A 14931-nucleotide genomic window follows, 5' to 3' on the forward strand; every position below is an offset into this window, starting at 1 on the left:
AACAGCTCCAGCTCTTTCAGCCTGTCTTCAGAGGGGATGTGCTCCAGTGCTCTTACCAGCTTTGCTGTCCTCCTCTGAACTGGCCCTGACAGTTCCGTGTCATTCTTACACTGGGGACACCAGAACTGTGCACAGTACTCCAGGTGGGGATTCACAAGAGCAGAGCAGGGGGAAAAAATCACTTCCTTCAAAATAGCTCTGAAATAAGGAAAAAAATCAGTATCTAGTAGTCTCTGATACGTAGTCAGAACATACTAGTTGAAAGTTGACAATTTTCAGGTGTATTGAATGCATTCCTCTTGACTTTATCAGCACAATGAATTCTAGTCCTACAAATGGAGGGTGGAAAACATTTAATTATTGAATCTTTTTATTAGATTTTGATCCTCAAGACTAATTCAGGTGTGGATTGCATAAATCTCAAATACAATGAATGGATTTGTTGGTGTTACTGCTTTTCTTGTTTGAGCAACAGTGCCTTGTGTACATTCAGTCCCAGTCTAGCACTTTGAAAAGCACAAGATTTGTTCTACATGAAACAATATCCGCCATTAACTGGTAGCAAAATACCACCTGGTGTAGAAACCAGGGAAAGCTCCTGTGGGAGCTTGGAGGGTTGCCAGGTGCTTAAAGAATCTGAATTCTTGAGCTGTATTCCAATACTCGACACGAATAGTCTATTAAACTTACTAATAATTCTAAGGAAATCAAAACTGTGTCCTTGGTTTGTGATTTACTTCTTTATTCCTTGGAACACAATGTACATAGTGAAGCTCAGCAGTACAGCGAGGCTGAATGAATATTCAAACAGTACCTCAGGATCCTCAGATGAAAATTGCAATAGAAATGGAGATAGATTTTATTACTGACACACAAGGTTATTTTATACCTGGGTTCTCTACGTGTTCCACGTTTTTCTGAAAACAATGTGAAATCTATGAAAGAAGGTCTAAGTACTTTAATGCAATACTAGTGAGAGCTTGAATTTAATTCTAACTTAATTAATTGCTAAACTTGTTTCTAGTCCAATTTAAGCACATTTTATATTATAGGACTTGATGAAAGAAATCTTGATTTTCATCAGAGTAAATGAAAGTAGAATTACATTTCACAAAGACTAATGAAGCACTGGTGGTAGGGGGAAGAGTGGAAATACATCTCTCTGCATTTGCACAGGAGACGTAATACAATGCTTACTGCATGTATGTAATTCAACATGTAACACCTGCCTGAAGGTGTTCTTTATTAGGCCAATGTAAAAGTGCAAGTAAGAATTCACAAGAATTAAGTAAAATTAAATAAAAACTAACTGGGAAATTACTCAAGGACTCTGACCAAAACAGAAGAAAAAGGGAGTCACATCAGCTATTCATTAGACTTTACATTCATGCCTTCTGGTGCAATGTGTGGCAAGGCTTTTTACTAGTGTTGCAAGCAGAGGTATCAATGTTGTTATGCTTGCATAACCATTTTTCTCACCCTTTAAGGCTAGACAAATCAAGAACTGCAAGCAGCAAAAAGGTTGCTGTTCTGAGCAGCTGCTCAAGGGATGGTGGGGACCGGCAGAGGTACAGGCAGAGGGCAGCTGGTGCAGCTGCTGCTGGGTAGGAAACAACCTCCTGAGGATGGAAGCAGCAGCTGAGGCATGTGGAACATAAAAGGACATGGAAAGACATTCCTGTCCTCCAGAGCAGTGATCACACTGAGGGATCTTAACAGCAGTGAGTGCTGTCTTTCTGGGTTGTTCCTGCATCTCTAGCACTAACAAAGAGCAGCAGCAGTTTGTCTTGGGACAGGCCTTTCCTAGAAAACTTATGGCAGATCTCAGATACATTTATGCCTATTGTTTCAACAGCTGTGTCTGGGATAATAAAATGTGCAGAGAAACACTAGAAAAACTTTAAGGATGGTTTAAATCTTAGACTTGTTCTACATTACAAACTTCAAGGTCACATACAGTCTTCCAGAAAGACTTTGGTTATGAAGGAGCTTCTCTACAGATGGTCTCACACTAGAGCAGTAGATTATTTTTATATCTAAAAACATTTCAGAAGGACCATACTGGGTTTAGGTGTACAATATGCATATAAAATATGTAAGACATCATTCCAAATAACCCGATGTCCTCTTTAACAATCATTGAAGGTTAAAAAAGTTCTTTTTTCTGTATTTAGCATCAAATACCTAAGCAATTCGTATTAAGTTTTCATGCAGTGAAAAATATTTAAAAAACATTAATAAAGTCAAACTATTTTCTCTAAATGTGAAGTGGAGCCACTTCTTCCAGAAGCAGAGTTGGAGATCATAGACTGATTTTCACTTTTGTTAACTAAAAGGCACAGAGCAAGTGGCACATGTAACTTGAAAGTGTCTTGTTTTGTTTGTTTGAGGTTTTTCAATGAATTTGAATAAATAGAATAAGTATTGATTCTGTATGTCTTCATTAGGTTAAAAGGCTCTTAGAGCTTTTGGAAGACTGACTCTTTGCTTGGCTGTACTTCATGCTAATGTTTGCATGTTAAGAAGTAGTTACATTTTTAGCAAGTTTGAAAACTTATTTCCCATTAACTGCAGTTAAAGTTTATATAAAGAGCTGGCTGGCTCTGGATGAGGGAGAAAGAGAAATATGGAAACACTCAAAAATAGTTTGGCTAAATAGAGTAAGTTTAATCTACCTTTTCTATTTTATTCTGTTGGTATTTTATATCATGCTAGCAATTTTAAAGAAGATACGCTAATGGATTATTTGGCAGTGCAGTTACAGTACTGTCTGTCAAAATAAAGGATAAAATTTGTCTGTGTAATTTCCTTTTTTTCCTCAGTGTTCATTATGAGAAATGAGAATTAAGTAACACTTTATATATTACTTATTTAAAGGAACCATAAACAATATGGGTATTTTTAAATCAGTAGGGTTTTTCTAGTAATAAAAGATTATGCAAATAAAAGGTTTTCTTTTATTTTATACAAATAAAAGGTTTTCTAGTAATAAAATGTTATAATAAAGGGTTATGTAATAAAAGGTTAATAGAATATGGGGAATTTGATTCAGTATTATCCCCATAATTGAAAGATTTTAATAAAAAGTTCTGAAGTTCTTTTCCCTTAAAAAAATAATTTGTTTTTTTCTAGTAAAAGCTTTTATGACTATTCATAAAGTCCTAAATGTTCCTTTGATGGAAGTTTCATTTACTAATCAAATTATAACTTGCAGCTTAAAAGTTACATTCTTCTTAGAAAGACTAATAGGTGAAATCTATTTAGCTTTGCTTTTAAAAGTATTTAGCGCTCTGTAGAACACTTTTTGCCAAAGGAAAGAATATTTTATGTGTTTTACATAATAGCCTAGACAGTTTCCTCTGAAGTCAATCTTTACACTATATTTTGAAGTCAATTTTTACATTGTATCTTGAAAAGTAGACGAGGAAAATGAACATTGAGTATGTTAGGGTTTCCAGATATGGCCAAAATAGTCAGATGTTAATGGATGAATTCAGTCAAACCTTAACTGCTCATTTTAGTCCTGAGCAAGATACACGAGTTTGGAGGTAAGCGAGTATCATTGCAGCTGAGTCCTAGCTGTGCAGTAATGATGTTATATTGGGGTTTTACCATCCTGTCATGGATAACTACAATTGTCTGACTCTTAGAATTAGGTCACTGCCATCTGCTAAAGCATTCTCTATTTTGATGGGGGGAAATTTAATTTAAACATTCCAAGGTCACCAACTGCTGTGAGTAAAGGGCACTGGATGGAAACTGTTGTCTTTAATAAACATAATGAGCTCTGAAACACACAAAACTCTGAGTATCTTGGATGACTCTCTCCAGGGTATGGAAGCAGTGTCCTTGCTTAGTACTGAAAAGTTCAGCCTTAAGACAATATATTTTCATTATGTACTGTCATAATTGCAGCCAGAGAGCAATTGAAGACAAACAACATGTGGAAAGAGGTGAATGTTGTTTTTTCACTGGTAATTTAGAGCTGGGTATAAAAGTCAATTCTTGCTTATTATACTCTCAGGATTTGATGACTGAAAGGATTATTTTTACATCTCTTCTGGAAAATTGTCTTGTCCTTGAGACTTACTAAAAGCATCATACAAATGGTGCAATACAGACTGATCTGCCTTAGAACATGAAGCTATACATATGGGTACACTTAAATGGAGAGATGAAGTTATCCCTTTAATGGCTCTAGTAAACAAGTCGTATACATCCCTCCTATCTAACTCTCCATACCTATACTTTGTGACTAAGTGGTTCTTCATGTGTTAAAGATTTAGTAGAAGACCCTTAAAATGCTGTTATAATTTAAAGGCAAAAATTAATCAGTTCCTAAATAATTCTTCTATTATTTTTGAAAAAGGAAGCAATGTAAAAATATTCTTAATTTTTTAATTTGTTAATTCTTAATTTTGGGTTTTTTTTCAGCTAAGCTAAAATGGTATGCTTACTCTATGTAAGGTGTCCATATCAGTGGTATAAGATGCATGTGTATGTAAATAGTAATTAACAAAATTTAACTAACATATATTACTGGATAGATTTATAGTACTGGACTGTCTTAAATGTCTCTTCCCTAAAAGATCCAAGCTATGTAGAGATAATAATTTTGGTATCACATCTCTTTAATTATTTCATATATATTCATAAGTAGAAGTGAAGTGCCTTGAAGGAGTATTAATATTCCTGAGAGATAGATCTGAGGAAGGGAGAACTCTTTAATAGAGATCAGTATATTTTTTTCAGTATTTAATGGTAGGTAGCTGGCAATTCCTTTGAACAGCTGAAAAAACAAAGTAACCACAATAAATAGCTGTATTGTGCTTCTCTCCATTTATCTTGATCTGATATTTTGATTATGACCTTTACTTTTTGTTGTGCAAAATCTTCATATTTATTATCTATACATGTTCTAAATTTCTGTATTTCTGGATGTCATTACTAGGCAGGTGCTGAATAAAGCATCATTCTCTTCCAGTAGGTGGATATGAAATCAGTATTTCCACAGTCAAAGCACTTAGAACTTTGGAAGAGTTTGTAAAAGAAATTCTATTTATGTATGTCAGGTGGCACTATTTTCATGGACCCCCTACCTACATTTCTGTCTTAAGTGATGATAGCATTCTGTGACTTCGCTTTTGATACAGGTGAGAGTGCTGTCATTTCAGTGATGTTTTTTAAATTACTGACATGTCTATTTGAGTGGGGACATGATTATAAGAACAGCTGTCCTATCATGTAAATTCAGTGTTCATTTTTTTATGTACATGACATCCAAACCATTAACCTTTGGGTCAATGTCTCTAAAATCTGAATCTGTTTTCTTACAGGAGTTTTGTTTTTCTGTTGCAATGTCAGAACAACTGTAGTTTCCCTTGACCATGTGTAGAGCTTTGTATCAACAGCGTGGGACATAGGGTAAATAGGGATTTTGCTAATTGAACAATCCAAAAACATCTTCCTTCAAAGTAACCGAAATGTGTTCTTTTAATCCTAGTTTATAATTATGTCCTCCTTCCTCCCATTGTATTCCATAAGCTGTGATTAAAGCTCAGATCTGAAAGAACTCTTTTGTAAGAATAATTTTTTAAACTGTGTTTGATTAAATTCAGTCTCAAGCATTGTGACTGGAATTTCTACTTTCCAAGTCATTGACTTAAGCAGGATCTAAAGGCCATATTTGAATGCTTTCATATATAACACGTAATTCCACAGGTGGGTCTGACTAGAAGCAAGGTCTTTATCTAATTAGGACCAACACTGTAGCATTCAAATAATATAACTGTGTTAGAAACCTGCTCTGATAGATATGTTCTTAGAGGGGAAAAATATTTTTGTTAGAAAATCAGTTAATATTGTTTTAAATATTAGTTCTTTGAAGATAACATTGAACTAGCTTATGAAAAATAAACACTATGTCTACTGGTACAAAACAAAAGTAAGCCTATTAACATACAGTAATTTTCTTCTTTTTATTATAAGCTTTCTAGTAAATATGCTGAGTGTTTAGATTTATCAAATACTTGACTGTGGCCTGTACCAATTTGGTGTGTAAGCAAAGATTTTGATTTGGAAGTTGTTTTTTTTCCAAAACGTTTAAAAGCATCAAAAAATAATTAGTGCTTACTATTACTTCTCAACAACTCCAACTCAACATTTCTTTAAAATTGTAGATTAAGTTTTTGAAGACTGAAATGGAAAGGAAGAGCAAAATTATACGAGATCTCCAAAACGAGGTAAGAGGAACATTTGATTGTCATCTCAATTCAGATTTCATATTGGAAGAGAGTGTGGTTTGGCTTCATATGTAAAGCACCTTATTGTAGTAGGCAAAAAAGGCACCAGTGAAATTCTCTGAACAGAAATGCAAACAAAAATGGCTGTGTGCATATAGAAATAGTGTTTCATTGAATGCAGTGGTTGACTCCATGCTAGTGGTGCTTAGTTTGATAGCACACTTCTGTAATTTTAGCTGCTTTTTCAGAAAGGAAGTTCTGTCGGTTATTGACACACAGTGAAACTTTGTTCTTATTGCTTTAGAAATAAACAGCAAGAGGAGGAAAAAGGAAATGCAATATTGGAACTGAGATTCTTAATAAAATTGGAAAAAACCTCAAACTCCTAAAACATTTTTTTAAGCTTTGTGTGCCATGAATATGAATCCCAGATTGATTCCAGAATTCCAAATAAAATATAAAACATGTTTTAAATAATGATTATTGGTATTAAACTGAGTTTATTTTGAAATTTGGTCTTCGTATAGAAATATGAAATATTTGAGCAGCATTATATTTCTTTTCCCCCTTATCCCTTTTCTTCCACATAATTTGCCTAAATCAGGATGCAGTTTCTCTTTCCATTCCTTCATTTTTGCAAAGGATGTTGCACTTGAAAATATTTTATTCATATGATGCCTTGTTCTCTTGCCAACCAGGCTTCTTGTCTTTATCTACTTTGTTCAATTATTTTGCTTTTCTAAACTATTCTGAGTCTATGTGTATGAAAACTTGATCTTTTTAAAGCTGTCATATATACAGGAATCCCTGATTTCTTTGGCCTATGAGATTGTAGCTATATATGGTCAATCTGAAAAATGCATACATTGGTTTTTGAGTCATAAATGTATCCTAATTTTGGATTAATTTTTTACAGTAGTCAGGAAGGGGGCATGGATGAGCCATAATGTTATTTGATCCCATCTTGCATTACTTGCCTGAGGCAGGAAGAGGAGACTCTCATTTCTGGGTCTGTTTGAGAGGGAAGGGCATGGTGACTGAAATGGTCTGGTACTCTTTTACTTGCCACATAATTGGTTTTTCTTACACCTTTTGTTATTAATATTGTTGCTGTTACTGTTCATTTTCTTACCTTATTGCTAGTTCTAGTAAATTGTTCTTATCTTAACCTGTAATTTTCACCTTTGTGCCTCCAATCCCCAAATCCTGTCCTGGAATGGGAAGAAGGTGAGCGAGCAAGCTGGTTTGGGAGAGTCTCACTGGGGTGCTGGATTGAGGAGTACTATCCCAAACCACAGCAACAGGAAATGTCTCTTTCAGTTGCTCATGTTATTTAGGTCATGCTCTCAGTTGCCTTTATTGACAGTCAAAAGTGCCTTGCTTTCTATTCTCATCTGTTTTCATTGGATGCTTTTCAATTGCGCCTTTAAACTCTAATAAATCCTATCAGTCTCATCCTATTGAGCAGTCATTAAAAAATCTTTTCTCTTACTGAATACACATATTCAAACTGTCTGACTGTTAATGATTTGCTTAGGTAGGTCAGTAGACTTCTCTAGTATTTACTGTATTTATAGCAAATTTTAGAAAATATACTTTGAAAGGAATCTTTCTTTTGGCACTAAATATCTGCTACTCTGTGGAAAAGGAACCAAAAGCTATACCTATCTAATGGCTTTCTATTAAATTTTTATACCATGTTTATTAGTTCATTGAAAGTAACCACTTCTCTCAGTTTTTTGGAAATTTGACTGAATTTAAATTATTTGATTTTGAGAAGATATTATGTTATTTAGGTCCTGCCTCCAAACATTGACTACACATTGCTTTTAAAAATCTCATAAATTTGGATGTGCTATATATTTAAATAATTGATAACAATTGATGTGTAGGTTTTGAAACAATAATCTGCATACAGCTGTATAGAAACAGATAAGGAAAATGCTTCCTTCATAGCTGCTCTTGTTCTTTTGAATATTGCATTCACCCTCATTTTATATTGCCAAATTGTGAATTTTGCAATCTTAGGCTCTTCTGTGACTGTAAAAATAATTTCCTGTTTAGTTCTGCTCTTTCAGCACATGCCCTAGTGCCATTCAGCTTTGCCATTTGGAGATACAAATAGATGGCAGCAGCCTCCCAGCTGAATGCAGCAGGTGTCATGTAGTGTGTGAGGAGAGGACATTGTACAGAAAGGCAATTTTTAGCCTATTCAAGGCTTTGGTGAAAAAAATTAACACAAAAAATTGTCTGTGGTACTGAGGAAAAAATGTGCCAGGTAGAGCAAAAAGGATTAGTGTCTCAAAAGCATCTGTGCTTTAGAAGGCTTTAAGTGCTTCCTGCAAATACCACAAAGTATCTGTCAGACTTCCAGCTGTAACATCACGTGGATTGTGTTAATTTAGTCTTAAAGGATTGGCATGTAAACAGATATGCTCTTATTTCAAGCAATTTCTGTTACTGACAGAGAAACCTAGAAGTTTGGAAATGCAGAAGCACCAGTAGAACTAAGATACTTGCAAAAATGTAGAATAAAATAGAATATGTATAAAAAGAGATTCTTTAAAAATTTTCTCCTTTATAGATGGCCTGTTACAGAGTGAGCAGCTCACTTTTAGCATATAATATGGTTTGTGGGAAATTGTGCCTGTATTGTGTCTGATAGTTACTCATATTTGCCAGGAATATAAGCTTGTAAATGTTTCTATTTAAATCCTGAACTGCTGGAAATTTGGAATGACACAGCTTTATCATGAAGTTTGGACTTTGAGAAATAGTTATGGGTAATGAGACATGCAGCTTTTGAGCAGTAAGTTCATTAAAAGATTGCTTCTCTGAAAATTCAGCTGCCTTCAAAAATCTTGAAATATACTTTGCAGATAAAAATGTACCACTTTTAAATAATGTGCATAGTCAGCTGTTAAGAAACGTTCATGAGAAGTACACTTGCTGTGACCTAGACCCAGATCTTTGCAATAGTTCTGAAAAGAATATAAGCATGAAAATTAGGATATTTCCTGGCTAGATTGGATTGTCTGCCTATGACTGACAGATCAATATTCAGTTTGATATAATTGGCTGGATAAATTGCATTTTTATATCCCTTCTTTTCCAAAGAAGTATTATGTGAAATCTACTGGCAGTCAGATTTGCTTTCTTGCCCAAAGCTATTAATGATTAATTTCAAGTAAAAAATCTAGTATGTATTGAAATGTACCTATTGAAATAGATAATTTAGTTGAATTTAAAAAAGGTGAAAAATTAATCCACAGATTTTTGTGGGTATTCTGTTAGACTAATTGTCTTCAATGATTTTTTTGTTTTGTGCAATATGGAAAAACTTTCAAAGAGGGGATTAAAATCTCTGTGCTTTTTCTTTCATGACTCTGAAATACAAAAAAAATCAGGACTAGAGCATCAAATCTGCACTCACTAATTTGTAATTTGAGGTTTAAATACTGTGAATTGAAGGACTAGAGAACAGAGAGAGGGAGAGAGAAGATGAACTAGAATGTATGTATTTAAAGCATCTCTGAGAGTGGTTACAACTTTTTAGGTGTGACTTGTTTGGATTTCACATAATATTGAAAAACACAAGCCCAGTAAGACCTGCTATCCAACACTTGCTTAGCCTTAAATCACTGAAATTCATTTATCTATTTTCAGCTAAGCTACCTGACTGTACAGCAATTATTCAGATCAATATTGAAGATTTTTTTTTTGTATTTGCACTGTTTTGGGGTTTTGTTTGTTTGTTTGTTTGCTTATTGTTTCTCAGTCCTTACTAGCTAATTTTACTATTCTCATGATGTTCCAGAACCTGCACCTAAATAGCATAGTTGACATGCTTGGTCTTTCGTTTTCTGTGTAAGGCTTTTCCTCTAACAGAACCAGTTTCTACATAATTTACCTCCCCACGCATTTGTAGATGAGGCATCACTCACATCTGTGTGCACATGGGTTTTCTTAATGTATTTGTATTTCTTAGATACATAGAATTGTTTGGGTTGGAAGAGACCTTAAATAGCATCTAGTTCCAACCTGTCTGCACTAAAATTTCAGTGTTTAATTCAAGGCCCTACACAGGAACGATGGACCTGGTGAATAGTCATCTTAAGTAACCAGAGAGACAAATAAATCACTTCCCTGGCCTCCTTTTGGTCTGACAGTTTGGGTTTGCTTCGAAGCTATTTTGTCATCACTGATGATGTCCGTGTGTCCTCGCAGCAGTGAGCTGCACTGCTGACTGGTGCCTGGGCAGAAGGTGAGTGCAGGTCCTGGCAGACACAGCACACACTGATGCAGTCCCCAGAGGACAGCCTGTAAGGCTCTTTCTCTTGTCATTTCCTGGCCTTTCTTAGGAGAGATTTGTCTTTTTCCTTTGGGGTATGCAACACTTTTGTCTTAACCAGATGAGGTTTTTAAAGTATCCATTATAGTCCTCCAGGTTCATAAACTTTATTCAAGTTTTCCAATCATCAGCATGTAGTGTTTTTTTTAATCCAGAAGGTATTTCAAGAAAGCACAACTGGTTAATTCCGATATAATTTTATGGATCAATTGCTTCACTCAGCAGATTATTTTGCATTCTGATGATAATCTCAAGGAGGAATATAAGCATTCTTTATGCACGTTTATAGGCCTCTGAATATTTTAGTGGCTTTGAGTTGAGGTAGAAGTGAAGAATTATTTCTCTCATTCACCAGATATTTTTGGTTCTATTTTTAGTATAAAAGGTCCCATGAAGGTTGAATCAAAAGTCAGAATAATTGCTGTTACAATTAATAAGCCTATATTCTATTCAGCAAAATAAGCAACAGCAAGCTCCTGTTTTTCATAAAGCATGTTTACAGACCTAAAAATGCCTTGCCAATGTATATAGACTGCTCTTAATCTAGAGAAAACATAGTCAAGCAGATTTTGTTAATACCATTTGAAAAAAATACTGAGTTAAATACAGTTTTGAGTCATCACATAGTGAGAGTTGATGTTTTGCAAATATTAAAGTAAGGAACTAAGCACTTCTAGAAAGTTTCTACCTGCAAACCACTCTCCTGTGCTTAAAAGACAGAGCAGACTAACTTGGAAAGTAAGAGCATAGCAGCATTTTACTTAGTATGCTGTTTACCACAATCTGCTTTGCCTGCTTTATGTTTTGAACTATAACCATTCAAGAATGGATGTAAAATCATGCAGTTCCTTTTAAACTTCTTAAGGGAAGGTTTTAAATACTTTGCAACACAGCATTTAAACTCAAACTATGAAAGCAAAGTCTTTTCATTTCTACCTAATGTAGAAAGAGTAGTTCTTGCCCTACTTTGCAGATCCTGGCAGCTCTGTTCTCTGTTATTAGATCTTGCCAAGCTTTCCATGTGGCTTTGGCTTGGATATTTGTAGCCAGGAGAAGTGCTGTAGTCTCAAGGGAAAATCTAGACTCCTTTTAATGGGCATCATGAAGAGCTGAACAAATGGGCCATTGTTGGTTGATAAAGTAATGGAAATGTTCAGCAGTCTGTTTTGACTGAATGGTGGCTCCCATCCAGAATGTCAAAAATGTTGAAATTATAGCTTGTCAGGGCAATAGTTATTTTCTGTTTTAAAACACATGTCTTCAAGCATTTTGATCTGCCTATACAGACCTTTACATCTGCCAGATGACTGACACTTGGTCTGTGAGGTGAGCAATGCTCTTCCAGTCTAGCTTCTCCTTCTGTGTGTGTATGGAGTTGAACACATTTATCGTTGATATAAAAAGCTCCTTCTTCTAATTAATAATTTGTCTTTATTACATTGTTTGCAGTAAAATTACACACACTGGTATATACAAAATGCAGTGTGGATATTTACACTAGATATGCTGAAGCTAATAGTAGACTGGCTGAAATGCCAGTATTTTTATTTTGGAAATTTCACCAAAAGTGAAAGTTTTTTTTGATCTTAGCAATGCTTGCCAAAGGTGATCACAGGAAAGTCAAAACAGAGTAGAATGAAATTCATTTTGTCATTTCTCCTCTGCTTTGGGAAGGTGATAGTATGTCAAAAAAGGGAAGATGCTGGTTTAGAGATGCTAATTCAACATGCCAAGCATTACAAACTAGATGGACTCATGGCTGAGCTTTTGACATATGAAGTCTGACATGCTGACATAAATTCAGTAACTAGAACTGAAGAGATTATCATCTAATTTATGAAAATAGATGTAGAGGAAATGTTGGTATCAAGCAGTCTGAATTTTGCTTTTTGCAGAAAAAAAAATACAGGGAAAAATTTTAAGTCCTTCAGTAATTTTAGAGTTGTTTTTTTTTACATTCAGCTACAGTAAATAGCTCCAGTACATAGAGCTTAATTTCTTTTTGTAGCCTTTGCATCAATGCAGCTGTTCAGAGAATATTATCTATAATAGGTGACATTTGGAATGTGCACAAAAAGCAGGATGCCAGGAGATAACAATAAAGACTAATAGTCTGGTTAGAGGGGAAAAGACTTCTTTGACTATACTAAAAGATATAGGAGAATATTAGTAATGCATTTTACTGAAAACAGAAGCATGTGCTTTTCTTTTCTAGGCACAGTTCACTGTCAAACTGTGGAGGTATATCTTTGCCAAATATTATAGTGTGTTGGGGTGGATATTCAGAATGGAAACCAACATATTTTCTTTGGCTATTTGGGACTTTGTCCTTTTTAATATCATTCAGCATGGTGATCTATCTAATTTCAGTGTTACATAGTACAGCCTCTGTTTTTAAATAATACATTGTCTGAGGTAATGATCAACAAATTACCTTTTTCCTTTGCTGAGCATAAGTAGTGAATCAAGATATCAACAAGAAAGGTTTAGTGGAAATGATATTAAAGAGCATTGGATTATCACATCACATGAAATACATCTAAAAATTACTAAGAAAATGCTTATTTCTAAATATGCAATTGTTACCATTTTCAGGCATGACCCCAATCTCCCTGAAATGCTTCCTCCTCGACTTTGCGGTTTTCACTCAGGTCCATATTCACAGTAGGATGAATGAAAAGGTGATATCCATGTCAGAACTAGGAACTGATCAGAAGATGATCAGACAGATCACCTTGTGTTCCAGGTGTTCTTAGCAGCTACGTGTCCCTTCATAGATTAGGCTGGTTTATAAGTAGTAAGAAATGTCGTCTCCAGCTCTCTTTTATGCTAGTCCTTAACTTCCTCAGTTTTCTGCTGAAATATTATTTAGTGTGCTTGGTTTGAGGGTTTTTTTTCTGAAAATGTTTAGTTAGTAAATACATGCTATTTACTCTCAAAAACCAGAGAAGTTTACTATGTACTCTGAGCCTTCTTTTTATTTTTTCATAATACTTAGAAGCCTGATACAGAGTATCTTATCTGATATTGCTGTGCTGAGCTTAAATACTGGGAAAGACTTTTCAAAAGCAAAGAAAAAATAGCTAATTTTAAATTAGAATATTCTGCTTTCTTACCTTTTCCCAAGACAAGGGATTCTGGCATAAAATGTAATTCAGTATCATGGATAGGTCAAGGATGCATGAAGACACAGTGTTAATGGCTCAGAAAAAGTCAGTTGGATCCTCTGAATTAGGTCCTACTGCTGACTTCGCTTCATCTTGTTAAATGACTTTTAGGAGATCATTAAATATGAATGGTGATGAAATTGGAGTTCTGTGTCACTAGATTAAGAATACCCCTAGGTGCTCATCCACACAGTCCCATGTCTGTGTTTTTTTCACTAAGTGAACTGCTGATGGGCTTACTGGAAGATCCTTGCAGAGGACAGAGTTTCCCTGCTAATGCACTTCAAGGCTGAAGGTATCTCAGGCCCTGCCAGCTTTGAACACTGATAGAATGTGTTGCTGCCTGCACAGTAGGACATGGATGATACCTGGCTTCCACTATTGACGTTTTGAATATACAGGGATTTAACTTACAGTTTTGGTACATACATTCTTACTTGTGGTAAATTGCTACCGTGATTTGCTTATCAAAATACAAGAGAATGTGACTTCAATTTTACTCCATTTGTTCCAAAGATGGAGCTAAACACCTTGCCTCTTAATGCCAACTCTATGCTGAGAAAATTCTCATCTTTCAAACATCGTAGCACTGGTGACAGTGCTTGCATAGGATTTGTGAATTAAAAATAATATTTTAGAAAGTGCTGGAATATCCTAATATGGAGGTATTATGCTTCTGGAAATCATGTTGTGTTCTCTAAGTGTGGATAGACCATATCAGGATGGAAGTAAGAAGTATTATCTAGTACGTATTGTGTAGGTACTTACAGCTCTGTACATTGAATGACTATGGCATGGTGAAAATACATTTAGTATGTGAATCAATCTGGTAAAACTGCCTCAGGAATACCTCTTTTTCTTACTGAAAGATATTGTAGTAGTTTCTTCAATACAGCTTATATAAATTTCAGATGTCTGTAGACTGAACTTGCAAAACTTCTTCTAAAAATTGTATATATTTGCCAAAAACTTCTGTAGTAACAAATATTCAGCATAGTGCTACTGAGAGAATTCAGGAGACAGAGCCTATTAAAATTAAAGCATAACCGAATGGTATGACTCCACAGAGAGCCACATAAATATATTCCTTAGTCATCTCCTGCCCTTCTCCTTTCATAACTTCTATAATATGTCATTTCTGGTTTAAGACAGATGTTTACAATTCTGCTTA

General features: G+C 34.9%; 1 protein-coding gene across 3 annotated transcripts in view; it reads left to right on the forward strand.

Annotated features, from left to right (window-relative positions):
• LUZP2 (leucine zipper protein 2) overlaps positions 1-14931 on the forward strand; it is a 117644-nt gene that overhangs the window by 55871 nt on the left and 46842 nt on the right. For all 3 annotated transcript variants that reach the window (XR_014955500.1, XM_085579892.1, XM_077784368.2), the window contains exon 5: positions 6180-6242. Coding sequence is in view for 2 of the 3 variants with exons in the window: in XM_085579892.1 (XP_085436018.1) it covers positions 6180-6242 (63 nt within the window). In the remaining variant the exon portion in view is untranslated. The remainder of the gene's footprint in view (positions 1-6179; positions 6243-14931) is intronic.

The sequence above is a fragment of the Lonchura striata genome, chromosome 5 (assembly GCF_050655825.1).
Source record: "Lonchura striata isolate lonStrDom1 chromosome 5, ASM5065582v1, whole genome shotgun sequence".
In the NCBI taxonomy this organism is placed as follows: Eukaryota; Metazoa; Chordata; class Aves; order Passeriformes; family Estrildidae; genus Lonchura; species Lonchura striata.